The sequence below is a fragment of the Grammomys surdaster genome, unplaced genomic scaffold (genome assembly GCF_004785775.1).
Source record: "Grammomys surdaster isolate TR1022 unplaced genomic scaffold, NIH_TR_1.0 191, whole genome shotgun sequence".
In the NCBI taxonomy this organism is placed as follows: Eukaryota; Metazoa; Chordata; class Mammalia; order Rodentia; family Muridae; genus Grammomys; species Grammomys surdaster.
The window spans coordinates 9763303-9784706 of record NW_021604636.1 but is presented as its reverse complement, the minus strand read 5'-3'; the positions used below and the strand labels follow the sequence as shown (position 1 = coordinate 9784706).

Below are 21404 nucleotides of genomic sequence, written 5' to 3'. Positions count from 1 at the left end.
ACACACACACACACACACACACACACACACACACACACACACACACACACATTCTTTTGAGGGTGTCTGAAGGACTGGCATCTGTTACTGTTTTCTCATAACGTGATCGGTTCACATCTTTCTGGTAGAGTCATACTGTAGGAAGAACACTTGCGTCCGTTTTCCAGCCAGTCTTGTTGTGCTTTGGTTACCACTTGATTGTGTCAGCCCTTGTCAGTGTGTTCTGTGTCTGAACCACAACGTACTTCTACCTGGGCAGTTGGAATAATAAAGAGCTTGTTACAACCTGCCCAAACCTGAGTTTGCTGATGCTTCCCCATAACCTCATCACTGGAGAGGAAAAGGCAGGAGATCAGAAGTTTAAGGCTAGCCTGCGCTACAGGAGACTGCATCAGAAAACTTCAAGCAATAATGAACCCCAAACCAAAAAAACAAAACAAAACAAAACAAAACAAAACAAAACAAAACAAAACAAAACAAAATGCCTCACTAGTTCAAAAAACCCAGAAATCTGGCCCTTGTAGTTTTAGCATGAGTTTTAGCGTGGGTAAGTGGAAGAAAAAGTGATTTGAGTTCACTTTGTCGTCTTCCGCTGTGCTGTGGATTGCTGTCAGTCTCTAAATTCTGGAAAGACTGGGCAGGATTTCCTCTGAGCAAGTGCAGAATTTTAATTTTGTAAAATTCACATACCTTTCTTTTAAAAGTCACTGGATTAATTTGTGGTTGGACACATGGGTTGGGCCTCTCATGGGTGTGACAGTGTGATGTGACTCAGTGGGAAGAGGGGGTGGCTTTCTGTGCTCCGCTGCAGACAGAGAGTGAAGTATGGGGGTGGGGGGCGCTTTGTGCTGCCTTTGGGACCACTTCTATGTGTAGTTTGTAAACGGTTAGTAAGATAGCTCGTGCTAGCTAACTCTAAGTTATGCCCCAGGATCGTATTTTGCATCTGAAACACATTGTGCATCTGGGCTTTTCAGTGTAGGTAATCAGAAGAGTGTGGAACACTTCGATACCTTGCTGTAGAGCCTGGCCCCCAAAACTGCAAGGCTGGTGGTTGAATTCCTCTTCTTCCTAGACAAGAGCTCCACTTCTGAGTTCCATCCTCAGCCCTTTGAAGGTCTTGCTATTCATCTCAGGCTGGCCTCTTCCTGGTCCTGGGATGACAGACATGCACCACCATGCCCAGCTGAGAGTGCTCTGTGTACTGTGCTTTCCCTCACACTGATCACAAGGGTAAGCGATGCTCATTCCTATGCTGGCACACCAGTCAAAATCTTGAGAAGTTCCTGTTTTCCTGCAGTTTGTGGAGATTAAAAGTTCATTATAGGTCATTGGGATTGCTCCTAAGAGGTCAGAAAGATAGGGAAGTTTGTCTCCAGGTTGGAGGTGTCTCTCACAGTGAGAGATGGTTATGAATGCATGAGATCTCAAGTTACCTTTACATCTTGACGAGTGCTGACAGAGATTAGCTGTAGATCTGGAGTGGACTGTAAAGTTAAGTACTGTAGGCAGAGAATTCAGGGGCCAGGATGGAAATAGTCTTTCGAGCATAATAAGTATACTTCTGGTTGTCCTTCTATATTTTTTTGTCTTAATATTTGTTTTATTATTGTGTTCATATGCCTTTTGTGCTCACAGACCATGGCAAAGGTGTGGAGACGAGAGGGTGGTTTTCTCCATCTTGGGGATCTGGTGGCCTGAACTCAGGTGGTCAGGCTTGTGTGGCAAGCCCTTTCTCCACTGACGGTTCTTGTTGGCCTTTTCATATTTTTCACTTGATGGTTGTTTCTTACTCTTAAAGGTAGATGTTTGACTAAGTTATTCAAATACATGATTTAGCTGGCAGGGTGGCCTTGGCTGTGAGTTGGAGGAGACAGGTTGGGAACACTCCAGGACTGTGTTTGAGATGTATGTTGATCTGAGCTATCTATAGTGGCTGTCCTTGAGGGACAGCCAAGGGTTTGGTTGGACCAGTTAAGCTCAGGCCGTCACCTGCAGACCTTGAGAAGTGGCAGCTGTAGTTGGTATCTGTGGGCACTCAAAGAGCAGCTGCGATGGTCATTTCTATGCTGATGTTTCCTAAGCCTACCCCTGTGGCTGATTACTTTGAAGGCCCTTTTTTATAAGTTTGAGATGGATATGTGACTAACTCTCTTGTTTTCTTCAAATAAATATTGTACTAAGATTTGAAATTTTCTCAGTTCCAAACCGGTCTCCTTCCTTCCTTCATCCGGTTTGTCTGTCTGGGTCAGAACACTGTACCAATGGGGGCCAATCCCCGGCTCCCAGGATCCCTCACTTTAGCATGCTGTCCTCTGCCCACTTCCTCCTGTCATCGTTGGTCAGTTCTCTTTGGTCACCTTTCTCAAGGTTGTCTTAAACCCAGCTCATTCAGTCTACATGGGGTCAACTTCATTGTCGTCCAGTTGGCCTCTTTATTCTCATAACCTTCTGCACAAAATCCTACTGTAAAGGGAGACATACCTCTTGAGCAGATGTGTGTGTGTGAGTGAGGGCCATTTTGTTTAGGCTTGGCCAGCTGAGCTAGACTTCTTGGAAGAATTAGAGTCAGGGTGTGCCAACATGGAAGCCAGTCCCAAATCACTGTGCGTGTGATTTAATTAACAGTTCAGAAAGCATGGACATTGAGCAGTGTGATATGCTAGTTAATTTTGTGGTTGTATAACTTTCTTTCTATTTCTTTGTTTTTATTTTATTTTATTTATTTACTTTTTAGAGCACCTCCTCTGTTCCGGTGAAGCAGAATCCTAGCATAGGTCTTTGAGATGAGTCCCTTGGGTGTGAAAGGATTTCAGAACAATTCAGAGTAGAACGCAATTACCTTATTCAAAGGATATGACAAGTTTATTGACTAAATAAAGTTTAGAAATTAAGTAAATTTAAAATTTGGAAAAAATGTGAGCTGATTTACCTTTAAAATTTTTTCTTCAAAATGAAAAAGAAATATTTTTATTTTAAGTGTATGAGTATTTTAGGTTTTGTCTGCATGTATATATGTGGAACATATATATGCATGCCTGGTACCTACAGAGGCCAGATGACATCACCTGAAACTGGAGTTACAGACAACTGTGATCCTGAGTATGTACTTGCTGGAGAACCCAGGGCCTCAGCAAGAGCCCCTAATACGTTGAGTCATCTCTCCAGACCCTTGAGGAATTTTCATTTGTAAACAAAGTGTTGACGTGGGTTTATGAGATGCCTGGCTTAGTTTCACGGTGAAAGAGTGGTAATACAGTTGATCTTAAGGCCACAAAACCCTGAGTGGTCATGTTCATTGTTAATGTCTTAAGAACAAACACTGTCGGGCTGGAGAGATGGCTCAGCTGTAAAAGGCTGGGCTCACAACAAAAAATATAAGAACAAACACTGTCTGTGATAACGTTGATTTTTAGGTTGTGTTGAAGTTTCTAATAAGGCAGGTCCTGGTGGGCGGCTTCTTTCTATTCCTGCATCCCCTTCATTTTTCCTCATTTCCTATTCTGTCTCATATTATTTGCTATCTTCTTGGTTGCAGCTTTTATTACCTAAAAATCTTACTTTACGTGTACGGATGTTCTTCCTGCATGTATGTCTGTATACCCACTTGAATGCCTGGTGCCAAGGCATTTGGATTCCTTCCCTAGGCACAGGAGTTCAAGAAGGTTGTAAGCCACCAGGTTGGTGCTGAGAATTCCTGCAAGAGCAGACAGGTTCTTGAATGCTGAGCCATCTCTTCTGCCCCTTTTATTACTTTTACAATTGATACTTGTAAATAATCTTTTCTTTGTAAGCACCATGAAACTCTTTTCCTTATAAGGTAATGTAATGGATATATGTTGATGGTGTAAGGTTTATATTTATTGCTTTTAAGTAAATTTCTTTGAACATTAAAGCTAGGCTTTTCCTATATTTGGCCCAAGGCTATTGGCAGATATTTTGCTAGAGGTTCTCCCTATGACTTTTAATGACATAGTGTGTGTATGCCAGTGTGTGTGTGTGTGTGTGTGTGTGTGGTGGCTGGTGGGTTGGGGGACAACTTCAGGTTTCAGGCATTGCCTTCCACTTTGAGATAGGGCCTTTTGCTTTTCTTCTTCATATATCCAGGTAGTTGGTCAGTGAGCTTTTGGAAGATTCTTCTCTTTCCACTTCATATTTCCCTTCAGGAGAGCTAGGGTTGTAGACGAATGCTACCGAATCTTGCCTTTTATGTGGCTTCAGGAGATCTGAAGCCTTTCCTTGTGTTTCTGAGGCAAGCTCTTTGCCCACTGAGTCATCTTGCCAACTTAAAACTAGATGGTTTTTTTTTGTTTGTTTGTTTTTGGAGACAGGGTTTCTCTGTGTAGCCCTGGCTGTTCTGGAACTCACTCTGTAGACCAGGCTGGCCTCGAACTCAGAAATCCGCCTGCTTCTGCCTCCCAAGTGCTGGGATCAAAGGCGTGTGCCACCACCACCTGGCTAATGAAACTGGATGTTTTAAGATGAAATGAGTTAATATCTGAGAAGTAAAGCAGCCTCTCCAGGTGTGACTGCTGTTGCCATTGTGCCTTTTTTTTTTTTTTTTAAGTATTTTTGTCGCAATGTCTCATTTTACAGACCTGGCTGGCCTGGAACTAATAGAGGCAGGCCTGCTACTGCCTCCTAACCGATGTGATTACAGACCTGTACAGTCACATCCAGTTCCATTTTGACATTCTTAATAAAAAGAAACATATCAACTCTGAATTTAGGATAACTGGACCGAACAGTTTACCTTTTAGTTTTTGTGCTATCTATGAGTGTGTTTTACTCATTACAGGTAGCTAGGTGACCTTATAGAGGGATTTGGTTATAGTAGAAATAATATTTTTTTTTTTTTTTTGAGACAGGGCCTCAGTAGAAATGATCTTTCAGTTACTGCATGGGATTATAAAAAAAGATGACTACAGTGAAAATTATTGCTAACTCTAGTGTTATGAATATAGTTTTTTTAGAATTTGTAGTGTTATGAGTATAGGTTTTTTTTAGTATTAGTGGGTTATTAAGACTAATGTTTTGTGAATTTTAGTATAGGAAAATTAAATTGAAAGATAAAATTAGGAGGGTAGGAAAGCCACACTTAGGAAGAATCAGCCCTACTCTTATTTGGCTGAATGGATCAACACCTAACGCTGAGACATTCTCATTGACTTCTGTGTACCACCCCACAGTTGTCCTTGATGATGTGTGGTTTCCTTTGTGAGGTCATGAATGACGTTATCAGCAAGACAAGTAGTGCTACCACCCCAAGTCAAACCATCCACCACAGTCACATCCAATGGACCATCAACCAGGCTTCTGTCTATATGGGGTAGGCACTCGCACTGTTTAGGTAAATAAAACTAGGACTCTAAATCTCTTGTCTTGAGTTGATCAAACTCACTGTCTGATAGCAGGCTGTCTCAGGGTCCCTATGAGTTCTCTTATTGAGACTGGCACCCACATGAACAGTTGTCTCAGCATCTTAAACAATGTAAGGCTTCGTGACAAATGGGTATCTGCTTTTGTATAGTTTTGAGTTTTAAAGAGGATAAGGTTTAGCCTATGAGTGACTGAGTATTTGACTTCCTTAACCAGCAAACACAGTTTGAGCAACAATAGATGGTTATGTAGGGAAAGTGTCAGTGGCGGCTGATGAAAACACAGCTTCACACCACTGCTTGAAGCAGCCCGAGACGTTCCCTCATGCTTTTAGGGACCTTGACTCAGGTCAGCACGGGATTCATAGCTTTGGCCAAAGAAGTATTTGTCTAAGTCTGTGTGAAATAGAGTTTATGAAAAATAGAAAAGTGCTCATAGAACACTAAGAGCAGGGATGTACATGTCTCAATCAAGAATTAGTTTATGAAAAGACATTCTTCATGGATTTCTCAGAGGTCAAGGGAGAGAAGCACAGGCAATGGATAAGAACCATCCAAGTATGAATAAAGGATCTTTAAGGATGAGGTGCACAGTGTCGCTTGCCAGAAGCTGTTTGTACTATTTTGGTGCCTCTCAACTTCAGTCTCAAAGGAATGCTAAGAAACTTGTTTCCCCTCCTTTTCCTCCCCTCTCGGTGTCCTCCCTCTCCTTTACCTCTCTGATAAGCCAGATTGTAGAATGACTCTAGAGGTTCCTTGGACAGGATTAGAGTTTACAGTGAAACCCAAGGGACTGTGCAAGGAAGTCAGGACATACCCTTCTACTGTAAGTGTGTTTTGGTTGAGATTTTTAGAAAACTGCAGATTTCCTGATGGAGAAGGATGTTTTTAAGCAAATGTTGATCAGAAATCTTGTTCTCTAGCTACTGTGGGGCTTCAGCCATTCTTAGGGAAGGCCCTCTTTCCCTTCCTCTGTCCCTTGGTTTTTCCTGTTCTTTTCTAACTTGCATCAACAAAGATAATAAAGGAGAGACCTCCAATGTCAGGGTATTTATATTAAAGAGTTCCCTGGGTAAGAATGTTAATAATGATGATGATAATAATAATACCCTATGTTGGAGTTTTGGAGTTTGTGAAGGAGAAGATCAGAAAGAAAAAAAAATTAAGAAATGCCAGCTTCTATTTTAGTGTGTAATTTATAGTATTTCAAAATGAGTTCTGTGTAGAATTTAGTTACCAACTCTATTGAAATTTTTTAATTTAGGAAAGTAGAACAGATATTTTACATTCAACATGGAACCCAACATATAATTATAATTTATATTGAATTTTTTTCTTTTTTGTATTCTAAGTTAAAACTACCTTTAAACTTAGCAAGCTCTTAAGTTCCATATTATTCAGGCACAAGTGACTTGTTCACACAGGTCTGATCACTACCCGTTCGGGAAAATAGAGTAATAACTTCCTTCTAAGAGGTTGGGTGTGCCAGCTGCTTTTGTGAATGGAAGGAGAAAGGTTTAGGCAGGTCAAATTACTTACTCCTAAATTAAAAAAAAATGCTCACATAGTGTTATCATTTTATGTTTGACAGAATAAAAGTAGACCAGAGTATTTTGATGGGATTTGTATTCCTTGCAATGGTTTTGGCTTCTAAGGAAGTCAGAAAATATTTTTAAATCCCCAAGAACAGAAATAAAAAAAAAATCCAATCAATCCAGTAGTAGAAAAGAAGGGAGAAGAAAGCAAGCCCTCACACAATACAGCACTTTGTTTAGCAATACCCTGTGAACACAAAAGAGCTTTCTCCTGGCCTCTGCTGGCCTGTCACTGACTAGAGGAAAACCTCCCTCCTTTTCTTGTTCCCCACTTCTCCCACTTTAAACTCCATTAACAAAAGGAGTTATAGCATGTTAAGTTATCATTCTGTTAGAGGATCAGGGCCTGCCATCTGTTGACTTCCTATCTGTAAAGTGTCCACTGTTTTAGTGATGGAAATCTCAGTGTCTTGGCTTTTGGCTTCTGTGAGAGTTACATCAAGAAGGGAGAACTCCAGAAAGTTGTCTCAGAGTTTGAATTGAACCCACGGCCCAAGAAACCTGAAGTAGGCCTGAGGTTTATTGTCCTGTTGAATGACCCAGGACTCCCACCAGTTTCCCTTGTGGAGGGGATTAGCTGTGGAACAAAATCGCAAGTACAGCTTGTAGTTTTGTCAAATCCACAATGACATTTCTTTTCACAGCTCTCTTGACTTTATACTGTTTAAATACCCTGAGTTGTCTCTTAATTTGCATTTCTTTCTTTAATTCCAGTCAGCTCTGAATGTAACGTTTTCATAATCAATTTCCTTGTCCTTTTTTTTTTTGGAGTTACTGCTCTTGGATTATGGTATACCCATTGTTATGTCAGGAATCTTCTCATTTTATGTTTCCTTGTCTACTTTAAGATAGTTTTATAATCTGTACAATTGCCTATGATTAAGACTGTTATGCAACAAAATTAACTTTTTCTTTTTCTTTTTTTCTTTGTAGGCTGAGCAATGGCGTTTCAAAAGGCAGTGAAAGGGACTATTCTTGTGGGTGGAGGAGCTCTGGCCACTATTTTGGGACTCTCTCAGTTTGCTCATTACAGAAGGAAGCAAGTGAGTAGTAACTGTACAGTGAAGTATGGATGCTGTCTCTGTGTGCTCACGGCTGTGTACGAACAACGCTTAAAATTCCTGTTTGAGAGATCCTCGGAATAATAATGCCTTATGATGCCCACGAGCTTTTAGTACCTCATGTTTTAAAATGGAAATGTCTCCTCAAAAGCCTCCATTTGGCTCCTTGATTCTTAAAGACTGCCTCATTTATTCGTGCCAGAGTTTGTTCATTTAGACTTTACTTTGTCCAGTTCATTGAGATGCCCGAGTGCTTTCCTTGCTCCTGCCAAGTTTGTCCTGTTAGAAGGCAGGAGTCTGGGAAAGAAAATGGAAAAGCAAAGGCCCAATTCTGCTGTCTGGTTATATTTTTTTCCTTCCTTCCTTCCTTCCTTCCTTCCTTCCTTCCTTCCTTCCTTTTCTCTGTCTCTCTCCTGTCCTCCATCCTTTCCTTCTTTCCTCTATTCTTTCTTTCCTTCTTTGGTTTTTCCCCCTCCCGTCTCCCTTTTTCCTTCTTCTGACAGGGTCTCACTGTGTAACTTTGGCTGTCCTAGAACTCAGTGTGTTGATCAGGCTGGCCTTGAACTCACAGAAATCCACTTGCCTCTGCCTCTGCCTCTTTGATGTGGAATTAAGGCATGCATCACTATGCCTTTATAGTTCTTAAAAGTTTAGTTACTGATGTAGCAGGAACATTATTTCATGTAAGGAGGGTGATTCAGCAGGGGACACCACAGCAGTGGGATTAATATGAACATTCTGAAACATTCTGAAGACAGTGTTTATTTCCTTTTAGATTTCCCTTTGTACCACAACCATGGGTTGAGGGCAGGAAATGATCTCACGGCAGGATTTTATACTCTTTTACCTTGAGAAGCCATGGTTAGTGGAGTTTTAGTCTCCTGTTTCTTTCCTCTCAGGCTGTCAGTTCTGCCTTAAGAGGAGAGCGAAGGAGCCATTCTGTGGCTGCCTTTAAGCCACAGGTTTCCCTGCACTCATTCTTCCTGTCTTTGTGTTAGAAGGTACTAGAACCAGGTTTATTGCATGGAAGTTTCTACCCTAAAGGAGAAATTGCCTTATATTTAGAGTAAATAAGTTCAATTTTTTTTTTTCTTGAGACAGACTGGACTTTTACTCTATAAGCCTGGCTGGTTAGGAACTCAGATTCTTGGCTTGATTTTTTTTCTGGGCATAGAAATCTCAACAAAGGAGGTAGGCAAGTGGATCTCATGAGTTCAAGGCCAGCCTGATCTAGAATAGTGAGTTCCAGGACAGCCAGGCCTACGTAGTGACTGAGTGAGGGGGAAAGGAGAAGGAAGGAAGGAAGGAAGGAAGGAAGGAAGGAAGGAAGGAAGGAATAAATAAGAGAAGAAAAAGAAGGAAAATATAAAAAATATAATCAGGCTGGGATTATAGGCCTGGCCATTGTACCTGGCCCAGGCCTGGAAGCTCATTTTTTATATATTTTTTTTTTCCTTAAAAGAGATATTGAGTGTCACCTTGTCTTTTTATTCTGAAACATGGGCACCATACCTCAGAGTTTCCCAGGGTGTGCGTGTGCTGCCCACATTAACTGTGTAGCTCTTGAGTCCCTTCTCATTTGTTCATTGTGTTCGATGCACTTTCTTTTAAAAAGCTGGGTTGGTTTCTTGAGAGTAAATGCGAAAGATGCTGCTTCTGCTGAGGCTATTTCAGAAGTTCGGGACATGAGCTGTAGGGATTAGATTACTTCCCTCATCTTTCCCCCAGCTCTATGATATCTGAACTGAACCTGGGAAATGCCAGTGCCAAAGGTCATGATATTTAATAGGTGTTGCTAAATTCGTATGTGGCTTATGTCTTAACCATAGTAAGCATGTTTCACTATGAAGCTTATGGCTTAATTAATGGTATTAATGGTTTTATCTTTTGAAAATCTGATTATTATTATTATTAATTAAAAAAAAACAGTGTTCTCACAGAATAAACTTGAGATAGTTCTCTGGAGCAGCTGTGTTAGGGCTGGAGAAAATCAAAGCATAGTAAGGACCGCCCGATTTCTAGAGCGTTTGTCACTTTATCTCAAGTTAGGCACCCGACTACCCTAATAGCACAGTGAAATGGATGCCAGCAGCTTGGAGACATTTATAAAAAGAAGCTGACAGGTTCTCGGTGTGGGGTGGGTGGGGACTATCTTAGAGCTTATTCCAGTCAGTGAGTTGCATAGGAAGTCCAACTGCAGTTTTAGTGATTCCTGTCCCTTTAAAAGACTACCTTAAGCTTATATTTGAGAGGGTAGCTAAGTTTGCTGTAGCCAGAGGGGTTAAGCAAAAAGTAGACAAACTCCACAGAGAGAGGGAACAGTATATTTTAACTGTTAACATAAAATGATCACAGGCTACCTGCAATACAGTTCTCTTCTCCCACAAAGTATGTACCAGTCAGAGCCATAGGATGTGTGGAAATGCTGCTGAATTCAAGTTTTTTTTTTATTTAATTTTTATTTTTTATTTTATTTTAATTTTTTTAATGATCTGCTCCTTGAGACTTGTGAATTGCCTACAGTTTTGAAAGGGCTGTGGACATGCTCCATTTGTCTGCTGACCTTTGTTGTGGGAAGTTTTGCCTTGTTATATAGGTGTAGCCATCTGCTGTTCCCCCTGCTCAGGCCTGATTTTTTAAGATGGTTCATACTGGAAGTTTGCTGTCTTTTAGGTATATATCAGAAGATTAGGTGTGATGGAGCACACTTTCAATCCCAGCACTTGTAAGGCTGAGGCAGGTGGATCTCTGTGAGTTTGAGGCCAGCCTGGTCTACATAACCACTTCCAGGGCAGCCAGAGCTAGCTACATAGTGAGACCCTGTCTGAGAAGGGAGGGAGGGGAAAGAAGGAAGGAAGGAAGGGAAAGAAGGAAGAAAAGGAGAGAGAAAGAAAGAATGGAAAGAAAGAGGTAGAGAGAGAAAGAAGTGTAAAGTTAACTTACATTCGACTGATGTAGTTGCTATCCTAGAATCTTACCTAGGCTTAGAATGTTTTCAGCCTCTGAGGCTTAAGGCTCAATAAGCTCCCCCTTTCTAGTTCTTTCTGAGCTCTGGCTGGCTGGTTCAACTCAGCTGTTCTGGCTCAAACTCCCTTCTGAGCTGACTGACGGAATCTAGTTTCTCTCAGTTTCTTACTGAATTGCTCTGCTTGGCCTCATACTAACTTTTGCCATCTGTTTGGTTCTTCTGACTCCTTCTTGTTATCTGGCCTATTCTGTCCTCACCTGTGTCTAACTTCATTCTGTCTTCAACCTGTCTCTGTGAAACAATCCTGGTAAAACCACCTTTTTCTTCCCTTCCTCTGCCCTGCTCTCGCTTAAGTTGATATTCTGTCAAATCTTTCTCTGACTCATCACTTTGTTTGCCACTCATTTACACATCAATTTCTTTTCTTTTTCTTTTTCTTTTTCTTTTTTTTTTTTTTTGGTTTTTGAGACAGGGTTTCTCTGTATAGCCCCGGCTGTCCTGGAACTCACTCTGTAGACCAGGCTGGCCTCGTACTCAGAAATCCGCCTGCCTCTGCCTCCCAAGTGCTGGGATCAAAGGCGTGCGCCACCACCGCCCGGCATTAGACATCACTTTCAAACATGGTACTTCTACAAACTTAACTTCTACAAACTAATTTTACCTTCGTTGTTTGGGATGAAAGGTGTGTACTAAGTGCTGACAGAAACATTTTTTTCAGTAAATAACACAGTCTCTGGGTTCACAGTGTGATCAAATATCCTGCAGCATAGCAGAATAAGTTGGTGTTAAAACCCTCCACGTAGTGGTATCCTAGGGAACTGTCCGAATATTACGTCCTCCTCTGCTGCTGGTAGTTTTCATCTGGCTGAGCTCTACTTAAAATTTACCTCTCTTCTTCTTTAAATTTAATCTTTGTTATTGTTGTCGTTGTACTTGGGAGTAATCCCAGAACCTCGAAGACTGTATGTAGACAAGCCACTACATCCCATCAGTGTGTAATTTTTCATGAACAAGTTGACAGTGATATTATTTAGTACATGTGAGTTTACTGATAAACTTTTAGTGGAAAAAGCATTAGATGGCATCTGACCCAGTCTTACACTGGAGAGAAAGTACTTCCAGAGTAGACTTATGAAAATCAGAAGTGGCGAGTGTGGAGCGGTCCCCAGGTAGCTGGGAAGAATGGAGGTGGCCCCGGAGAATGGAGATGAATAGTCCGAGATATGACAAATTAGCCCTCGACTACCCTAGTCTCTTGTCATGTTAGGACAAAGGCATTCTTTTTCTTTTTTCTTTTTTTTTTTTTTAAAGAAAAATAATTAACTTATCATTCACACCATTAAGGTATGAACTGGAAAAACTGATGTGATGTTGTGGTCTTCTCTCTAACCGACCTGTGGTTGATTTAACAGATCTGTTTAGCTGTGAGGGGCCCCTCTTGGGTGACATGTTCTGTTTGTTCTTTCCATTACGTACTCTGGAGCTGCAGTGGGCTTTGTGAGCTCACTCAGAGGTGAAATAGATCTATATATTTTTCTGTCTTCCTTTCTTTTTTTCTGTCTTCCTTTCACTCTTTCTTCTTTCCTTCCTTCCTTTCCTTCTTTCTCCCCCCCACCCCAATCCTTCTTTGAATTAAACGGAAATCAGGGAGTGGACTTTGGGAACAGGGATCTGTTTGGTGTGGAGTGGTCTTAGAAGGCCATCGGGGACCATGGAGAGTCTGCTGATGAATCAGTTTTCCCCTGACGAGTGGATCCGGAGTAATCCCTGCAGCCTCATTCAGCCTGCACGCCTCCAGTACTTCTGTCTTAACAGCTTAGCGATTGTAGACAGTTTTCCTGAATTCTGACCTCGTTTTTCTTCCTGGAACAATGAATGTAGCAGTGGCATATTTCTTACATGACTAAAAAGCAAAGGCATGCATTGGTAATTAAAGTCCACAAGGATGTTGAGAGCACTGTTTTAACTTGTATTTTAGACTTTCCCCTTCCAGTGAGCTATTTGTAAAGTTGTAAAAAAGCAGTGCCTTCTTCTTGGTAGAATGGACACAAAGGGTTTTTCTTTCTTTTTTTTTTTCCTTTGTCAGTAGCAAAAGACAAAATTGGAAAAGCGGGGGGAAAAAAAGGGAATGATCAACTCTACTCAAAATAAGTCTTTCATTTTGTTCTTTTCCTTTTGAAACTGGGTCTCATTCTGTAGCCCAGTCTGGTCTGGATAATCGGATCCTTGTGCCCCAGCTCCCTCAGCACTGTGCTTCCAGGCAGAGCAACACAAACACTGGTGGTGGTTTATCTTTCAAGTGCAACTGGGGGGAAACTTGTTGGTGTGCACAAGGTATGAATGTTTTGTGGCTTTGATTTTTCAATAAAAGAAGGGTAAGGACTCTTTTATCCCGAACTTTCCCCTTCCGAGTTCTCAGTCTGGCTGAACAGACCAGTGGTCTGGCGCACAGTAGGTCTTTAGATTCACATGCACCTCTTTTTTTTTTTCTCAACATTGGAGTCTTACATTTGGAGCACACCTGAGTGTTTTAGGCATAAGAAGATGGAATCTCAAACTTAAAAATAATCGGCTGGTTTACATATTTTTGCCTATGTCAATAACAGAAGTGAGCGAAGACACATTAGATAGGCTTCTGGCGACATTTAAATTAATATCTACTTTCTTTGCTGTTCTTCGGCATGCATCTTTGAATATCACTCTGCCTCTTAAGCACTTTCAGCATCATGAAGAATTTAACTTCAATGAAAGAAGCTTCCTAATCTGAGGGTATTTGGGGTCTGGAGTCAACCAGAATGTTCATTCATGTGCTATCTCTGTTTATTTGCCAAATGGCCTTGAACTTGTGACCTCACTTGTCCCCTAAGGTAAACAGTCTTCCACTTACAGAGACATTTTTCATAATTGGCAAGCAGCCTTTCTCTTTAAAAGTCTGACTATTAAAGGATAAAGACAAAATTTCCAAGGTGGGGGTAATAAGTAGAAGCACAAAGATCGGAAGTTCAAGGTCAGCCTTGCCTACTTAGGAGCTGTTGCCTAGGCAACAGGAGATCCCACACACAAACAACAACAAAACCCTAAACACGAAAACAATGACAGCTACAACAGCAACAAAGCTTAACAAACTTACCAAATAACAACCCAAATCTTCCTAATCAATTTCATTTTGTTACTTTCTTTGAGCTTAACTGAAATGTGGAATCCCTTGAATAATACCTTCCCATGTTACAGTTCAGGGTCCTGTTGACCACTATTGTTTCACTATTTTAGATTCCAGATATGAGATCATGTAGGCTTATGTTTTCTAGGTCTGGTTTATCACCTTATCATAACAGGTGAATTAAGGTTATCACTTATAGTGCTTTCCTTTCATTTTTTTTACAGTCCAGTTGTTACCTTCTCCTTGTCTGCCCTCTCACAGTTCTACATCCCATTCCTCCTTCCCCTGTCTCCAAGAGGATGTGCTCCCCGACCCACCAGGCCTCCTCATTCCCTGGGACTTCAAGTTTCAAAAGGGTTAGGTGCATCTTCTCTCACTGAGGCCAGACCAGGTAGCCCTCTGCTGTATGTGTGTCAGGGACCTCGGGCCAGCTAGTGTATGCTGCCTGGTTGATGCTTTCCTTTCTTTTTAAGCAGAATGATATTCCAAATTATATTTATCTTGTATTTTTCTACCAAGGATGAGGTGTCACACACTAGGGAACGTTTCAGAATAAAGGACTGTGTATGAAGTAGGTAAGTTGAATCTTAAGTTGCCAAACAGATTTTACAGTTGTATTTTAAAAATACTTTAAGGGTATGAGTGTTTTCTCTGTACTATAAAAATGCCTGGTGCCGACAGAGGCTTGAAGAGGGAGCTGGATTTTCCAGAACTGGAGTTACAGATGTTTCTAAGTGTACACATGGGTGCTGGGAACTGAATCGAGGTCCTTTGCAAGAGCAACAAGTGCTCTTATCTGCTGAATCATCTCTCTAGCCGCCTTTACAGTTGTATGTCAGTCCCATAAGTGAATTGCTGAAATTTGGAAGCCAGTCACTCTAACAAGCAAGCTCCAAACTCTGTGCTTACAGCAAAGATTTCTAACTGCCTTTACTGATCAGCATGGGGAGGTGAGGGACCCATTTCTTCTATGGTTCAGGGACTTGTTACCTGTAAGGTTTTGCTGCCTACAGCCCTATTTCTCTGGAAGAAGAGAATCATGTTGTTAAGCATCCAGCGTGTCCTGAATGTTGTTTTTAATCTGGCTGACTAATGAGCTGTTTCTTATAATGAGAATTTTATTGTTAGGGCTTCTACCAAAAACATTCATCATTCACTTGCTTCTCCTACTTAGATCCCTTTGCATAGATTCCTGGAAAGACTGTTTTTTTTTTTTTCTCCTAGAAATACAACTAAGTGTGTTGGGAATGTGCCTGGTATCGGGAAGCTTGATGAGGATTCGGAATACTTTGTATTTTAGATAAGGCCAGTCGAAACTATTCTTAACCACTCTATATGGTTAAACTGTTTCTCATGAGACACACGCCATCAAAGCACTGAAATTATGCAGCAGACAGAGCTGGGAATGTTCTCTGAAGAGCATCCTATCAGCTTCTGTCTAATTTTGGTTTTTATTTAACACTTAGCCCTCGAAAGTGGGGCCACGGCGGCAAGTTGAAGTTATAACTCACACTGGGCCTTCGAGGAGTTTGGGATGCTATTTTGTCTCTGGCATAAGGAATCAGCGAGGTTAACTGTACTTCTATAGGTCACTCCCGTGAGTCAACGGCTGAGCTAGGATTAGCGCCGACAGCTGGTGAGCTGCTAGGCTGTTGCTAACTGAGCAGCATTGACATTCACTTTGATTTGACTTTGCATTTCATTTCAACTATTTATTCATTTAAAGGCCTTTTAAAGAAACTTTTTAGGGATATTGTGGGACGGAGGAAACTTTCTATAAATGCCCTGGGAGAGCCCTCTTGCTTCTGTCTCCTTTTCCATCCGCCCAGCCTGAGAGTTACATATTTTGTGTTTGGAAAGCTTTCTTGAGGTATCTCCCACCTCCCGGCTTTAAGTTAGATAGATCCAATTTTACTTTATTCTTTTAATCTGAGCCTTTTCAACAAAAGCTTTTCAAGCTCTAATTGTGCAATTAGCATGTACACATGAGAGACTTCTTCACATCTTATATTTCATGAGGTATTTCATCTCTACAGAGATGGAGAGTGTGCATCTCATGTTCGAGCATCAACTATTTTGAACAGAAGGTTCAAGGGTAGTAGACTGGTCACTTGACTCAGTGGGTCAGTATGGTACTCACATGAGAGGTCAGTGAGCCCTGTTTCAGTTCCAGGTCAATGCTTTAGGGAGAGCCTTAGGGTTCAAGTGCTGCTTCATCTGGGTCTTCTCTGTGGCTTCCCAGCATGACTGACTGGCTGTAGGCTAGGAGGATGAGCTAGGATTTCTAGACTACACTAGTTGCATTGGAAGTTCTGCCTTCTAGAAGGCATGTGGTGGTGTACATCTTTAAGCCCAGTGCTTGGGAGGCATAGGCAAGCAGATCTTCGGGAGTTTGAGTCCAGCCTGGTCAAAATAGTGAGTTTCAGGACAGCCAGAGCTATGCAATAGAGAGACTCTGTCTCAAAACAAAAGCAAACAAGCATCAATAATAACAAAACCTAAACAAACAAACAAACAAACAAACAAAAAGTTCTTCGTTCCTTTGAACAAAGTAGTTGGTTGATTTAGGGCTGACGTAGCAGACCTGAGGACATTCAATTTGGAATCAAAATGAATCAGGTTCTAAGTTTTAATTATATCCTCAAGAATAAATTTAGTTTCTTTTCAGGTCAAAGAATACCTCCTGAGGCCTGGGGTATAGTTCTGTGGTTAGAAAGCTTTCTATTTATTATTAATATTATATATATATTTTACTCACTTTACATCCTGCTCACTGCCCCTCCTGGTCACCTTCCTCAGTCCTCCCTCCCCTTTTTCTCTGAGAGGGTGGTGGGCCCCTGGGTATCCCCCACCCTGGCATATCAAGTCTCAGGCTAGGCACATCCTTAGAGAGCTTTTCTAACAGACTCGAAGCCCTGAGTTCAGTTTCCTGGACCACGTGTTTTGTTTGTTTGTTTTTGTGTTGCATTGTGTTTTGTTTTGAGCTGGGCTTCTCTTGTGATAGCCTCGGCTGTCCTGGGATTCACTTTGTAGACCAGGTCGACCTCAGAATTTACAAGGATCTGCCTGCCTCGGCCTCTCTAGTGCTCGGATTAAAGGCTTATGCCACTACTCTGGCTTACATTTAAGAAAAGAAAAAGACTAACAGAGGGGGAAAAGGAGAAGAAAAGAATACACAAAAAGATACCTCCTCTCCTACTCTTCTTTAAGGGGAGGGGGGGTTGTGAATCTTGAGGAGAGGGGTGGTAGGAGAGGCTGGGCAGAGAGCGGGTAGGAACTGCAGTCCGGATGTAATATATGAAGAGAATAAAAATAAAAAGATGATGCCTCTATGTAGTTATGAGATGCTGTTTTGAGGGGGGGAGGTCTAATAGCTGCTGGACAGCCAAGAGTTATGTCTCTTTTTCCTTACCTCAGTCTCAGGTTTACTCTCTAGACCCTCCACTTTCTTTCTTTAAAACAAACAAAAACAAACAGACATTCATTTTCTATGTATATATGAGTGCTTGTATATATGTATGTGTTCCTTGTGCATCCCTGGCACAGGGGGAGGCCAGGGTAGGGGATCAGATCCTTTGGAACTGAAGTTCCAGGCAGTGTAGAGCAGCACTGGGAGTGCTGGGAATCCGGGTTCTCTGCAAGAGCATGTGACCTTCACTACTGAACTATCTCTTCAACTTCCAGATATTCTGATCCCAAGCAAGATATTAGATTGGGAGGGGGCAATGTCATTTCGAGACATCCAGACCTTTACTGCATTATATATTTAAGAATAAGTATTTGAGGCTAGTGAGTCGGCATGGTAGATAGGTAAACGATCCTCTCATGAATTCTGATGACCTTAGTTCAATCTTGGGAACCCATAGAGGAAGGAGAGAATGGACTCTCAAAGTTGTCCTCTGGCCTCCATTTGCATGCTATGGCAGGTACACACGAATGCACACACACTGATAATAATAATACATTCAATTAAAAAGGGGAAAATAGATTATTTATTGGAAGCCAATAGGCGATATCCTCAAAGCCTCAGATTGTTTAGTCACATAAGTTAGTGGTGTTAGTTTATTTGAATAGTTCAGACAGAGATGGCACCTTTTCATTTTCCAGCAATTCCCCTTGAATCTAACATTCCATTGGTTAAATTGCATACTATAGGGGAAAATGAGCACCTCAGGGTGCAGGAGAGGTCCATTCTCTGTGCCTCAGGAGAGGGCATGCTGGTCACTTCTTATGCTGCATGTTTGACAGAGGCAACTTAAGGGAGGAATAATTCACTTTGACTTAGTCAGTTATGATGAGAAAGAGGTGGTTCGGCTGCCAGCTCCTGATTCATGGTGGTGGTCCTGAGTCGGCTTCTGGTCAACCAGCCACCTCTGGAACCCACAGAACCAAAACAGCACCACCTGCTTGTATCCATGTTCCAGACACATTAGCCACACATAACTGATTCACATGTGGGGGACACCATGTTGAATATGTAGCCACAAACTTGTCTGTTTTTCTGTGGAAAGGAGAGTTACCTTACTGTATTGACTGGCTATAGAGTAAGCATGGAGCCCTGGTGAGCCTGCTTAAACTGGAACATGTTGCTTAGTGTCATGTAAATCCAAGAAAGGTCATCAATTTAGTTACAAGAGGATCCTAGAAGTAAAGAGCATTGTCACTTTTTGCCTCTAAGAACACACAGATAGGGTTTGTCTTCTTCAGTGACAGCAAAACAGGAAGCAATTTCTCTTCAGTCTAGCTGATTCCATTGATTGAATGGCATAATATGAGCGAGCGAGAGAGTGATTGTTGCAGTCTGAAGTGATTTGCATGAAACCTACTTTATACTCAATTATTACTGTACATGATTACAGGACAGCCTGGCTGTTAATTGCCTGTGGTCTTTAAATATGCACTTTCTTTCAGAAATAGACACTAATTATTAGATCTTGTTTTCGGTCTCACCCGAAGTTGCAAATGTCTAGGAATTTTTTTTTTAATTTGCAAGTCTAATAGAGCTCAGACATAGTACAACTGATCTCATTTGGAATCCTGTTCAAGGGAAATGCTTTCTTGGTAACTACGGATTATGAACTTGGCTTTCAGTTCTATGTAGATGCAAGTCTCTGTTTAAAAGGCGATACTTTATTTTTAATTATATGCCTGCATCTGACTATCTGCACATAAATGCAGGTGCCCTCTGAAACCAGAGACCGATAGATTCACCTCTAGCTGGAAATACCTGGAAATCTGAGCCACCTAAATGTTTGCCTTGGGAACCGAACTTGGGTCCTCTGCAAGATCAGTATGTGCACTTACCCACTGAACAATCTCTCCAAACCCCATGCATGGCTCTGTCAAAGGCTGGAGGAATTTATTTTTATTTTCCCTGTGGTACTGGACATTGAATCTAGGGTTTTCACATGTTAGTCAAGACCTTAACCACTGAATTACAGCCCAAAGCTCACTTTTAAAGACAGGATCTCAACAAATTGCCTTGAATTTTCTGTCTTTCTGTCTCCCTAGTGGACAGGACAATAGACCTTTGGTTTCAGTGGTGAGGTTAGGTAGCTAATCCTTCATTTGAATGTTCTTGCCTTGCTCTGAGTTTAGGCCTGGGGCAGCAAACTCACTTGACGCCAGGGGACAGACTGGTGAGGTGGGTAACACCAGTGAGTGCCCTGAATCTCACAGGTCCTGCCCTACCTATAGGCCACAGCTGCTGGGACTCAGTTTTTTTAAGTTAATCTCAGTTTGCAATTTCAAGATTTATGTGAAACAGTGCAGTTTTTAAAGTTGGATGTGTAAGCTAGATTTTAAGAGTAGTGTGCTGACAGGAAAGAGCAGACTTGTATATATTCTAGACTTAGCACATGCTGTTCCTGCTTCCTTTCCTAGTGTCTTCCAGCTGATGTCCACTACTCTTGATTTATCTGGCTTTCCTAGGGAAGCTTGGCCAGGATATATGAGATGCTTTCTGTGACTGTCCTCATTCCCTCCCTCTCTCCCTTCTTTCCTTCTTTCCTACCTGTATAACTATGTTGGTCTTGAACTCTATGGCAGGCTATGGCCTTGAACTACTGATTCGCTTGCCTCCAGCAAATGAATGTTGGAATTACAGACATGTGCTATCCTACTTGTTTGATGTAATATTGGGGATTGAACCCCATCCCCAGGTGAGCACTGTTCTGACTTAATGCTAGACACACACACACACACACACACACACACACACACACACAGAGAGAGAGAGAGAAAGAGAGAGAGAGAGAGAGGGTCCACCATGCCTTTTAGCCTTTTAGCCCTTTCTCTGCTTTAAATACCCTGCAAGTAATATTATAATTGCCACCTTATCCTTCTGTCTCCTATTCTGTAGAACGCTTGAGGGACTTCTCACTAGAGTGATTTGTCGAGTGAGTGGTGCTGAGTCCAGCATCTGCAGATCTCATGAGCATTAGGATGTTTTGGATGCATCCATCAGCAGAGCTCAACCCCAGATTCCTGTCTAATCAAACTGTCAGGCTTGGAAAAGGAGGCCTAGGAAAGGTCAGATCCAAGAGGAGTGGAGCACAAAGACCCTTTTCTTAAAGACTATCACTACTTACCAACACTGTTTTATTATCTCTAATTCCCCCCCTCTTCTTTATTTCCCTGAAATCAACATATTCTAGAGAAGGTAGAGTGCAGATGTATTTTTGTTACTCAAAGCCGTATGAAGCCAAAATGAGTCTTTCTCCTGTCATAATTCTAAGTAGGGCCTTAGGCTGTGTTTACTGCCTCTAAAATAAGCATGGTGCTTAGCTTCTCAGTTGCAACACTTTCCAGCTTTTTTGAAAGAAATAAACAAAAATAAAATGTTATTTTAAAATACTGTCAGAAAATAAATAAATCACCCTCAATAGTACCGTGTGTGGATGTAAGTAGATATTTTTAAAGTGGAGGGACTCCTTAGTACAACTTCTGCAACAATTGGTACCCACCCCCAACCCCATATTCAAAGTTTTCTGCATCTTGCCAGTGGTATTACTTCATTCTGTTGTAACTAGTTAGTCTGCTTTTGTCTTTATTTTCTTAAGATTCTCCGCACAGTCAGCGCACTATAGTAGTGTAGGACTTGATTTCTGTTGCCAGACTGTGTTTCAATTCCAGTTCTGTTGTGAGCTGGTCACACAGTTTTGGGATAACTCCCTCTACTGTGTCTCAGTCTCGGCTTCCTGAGTGGAGAGCGTAATACGCCTGACTCAGGTTTGCGATAAC

General features: G+C 41.6%; 1 protein-coding gene across 2 annotated transcripts in view; it reads left to right on the top strand.

Moving 5' to 3' along the window:
* Gpd2 (glycerol-3-phosphate dehydrogenase 2) overlaps positions 1-21404 on the top strand; it is a 130462-nt gene that overhangs the window by 25187 nt on the left and 83871 nt on the right. For both annotated transcript variants that reach the window (XM_028769244.1, XM_028769242.1), the window contains exon 2: positions 7907-8016. In XM_028769244.1, the coding sequence (XP_028625077.1) occupies positions 7915-8016 (102 nt within the window). In that variant the 5' untranslated portion in view covers positions 7907-7914. The remainder of the gene's footprint in view (positions 1-7906; positions 8017-21404) is intronic.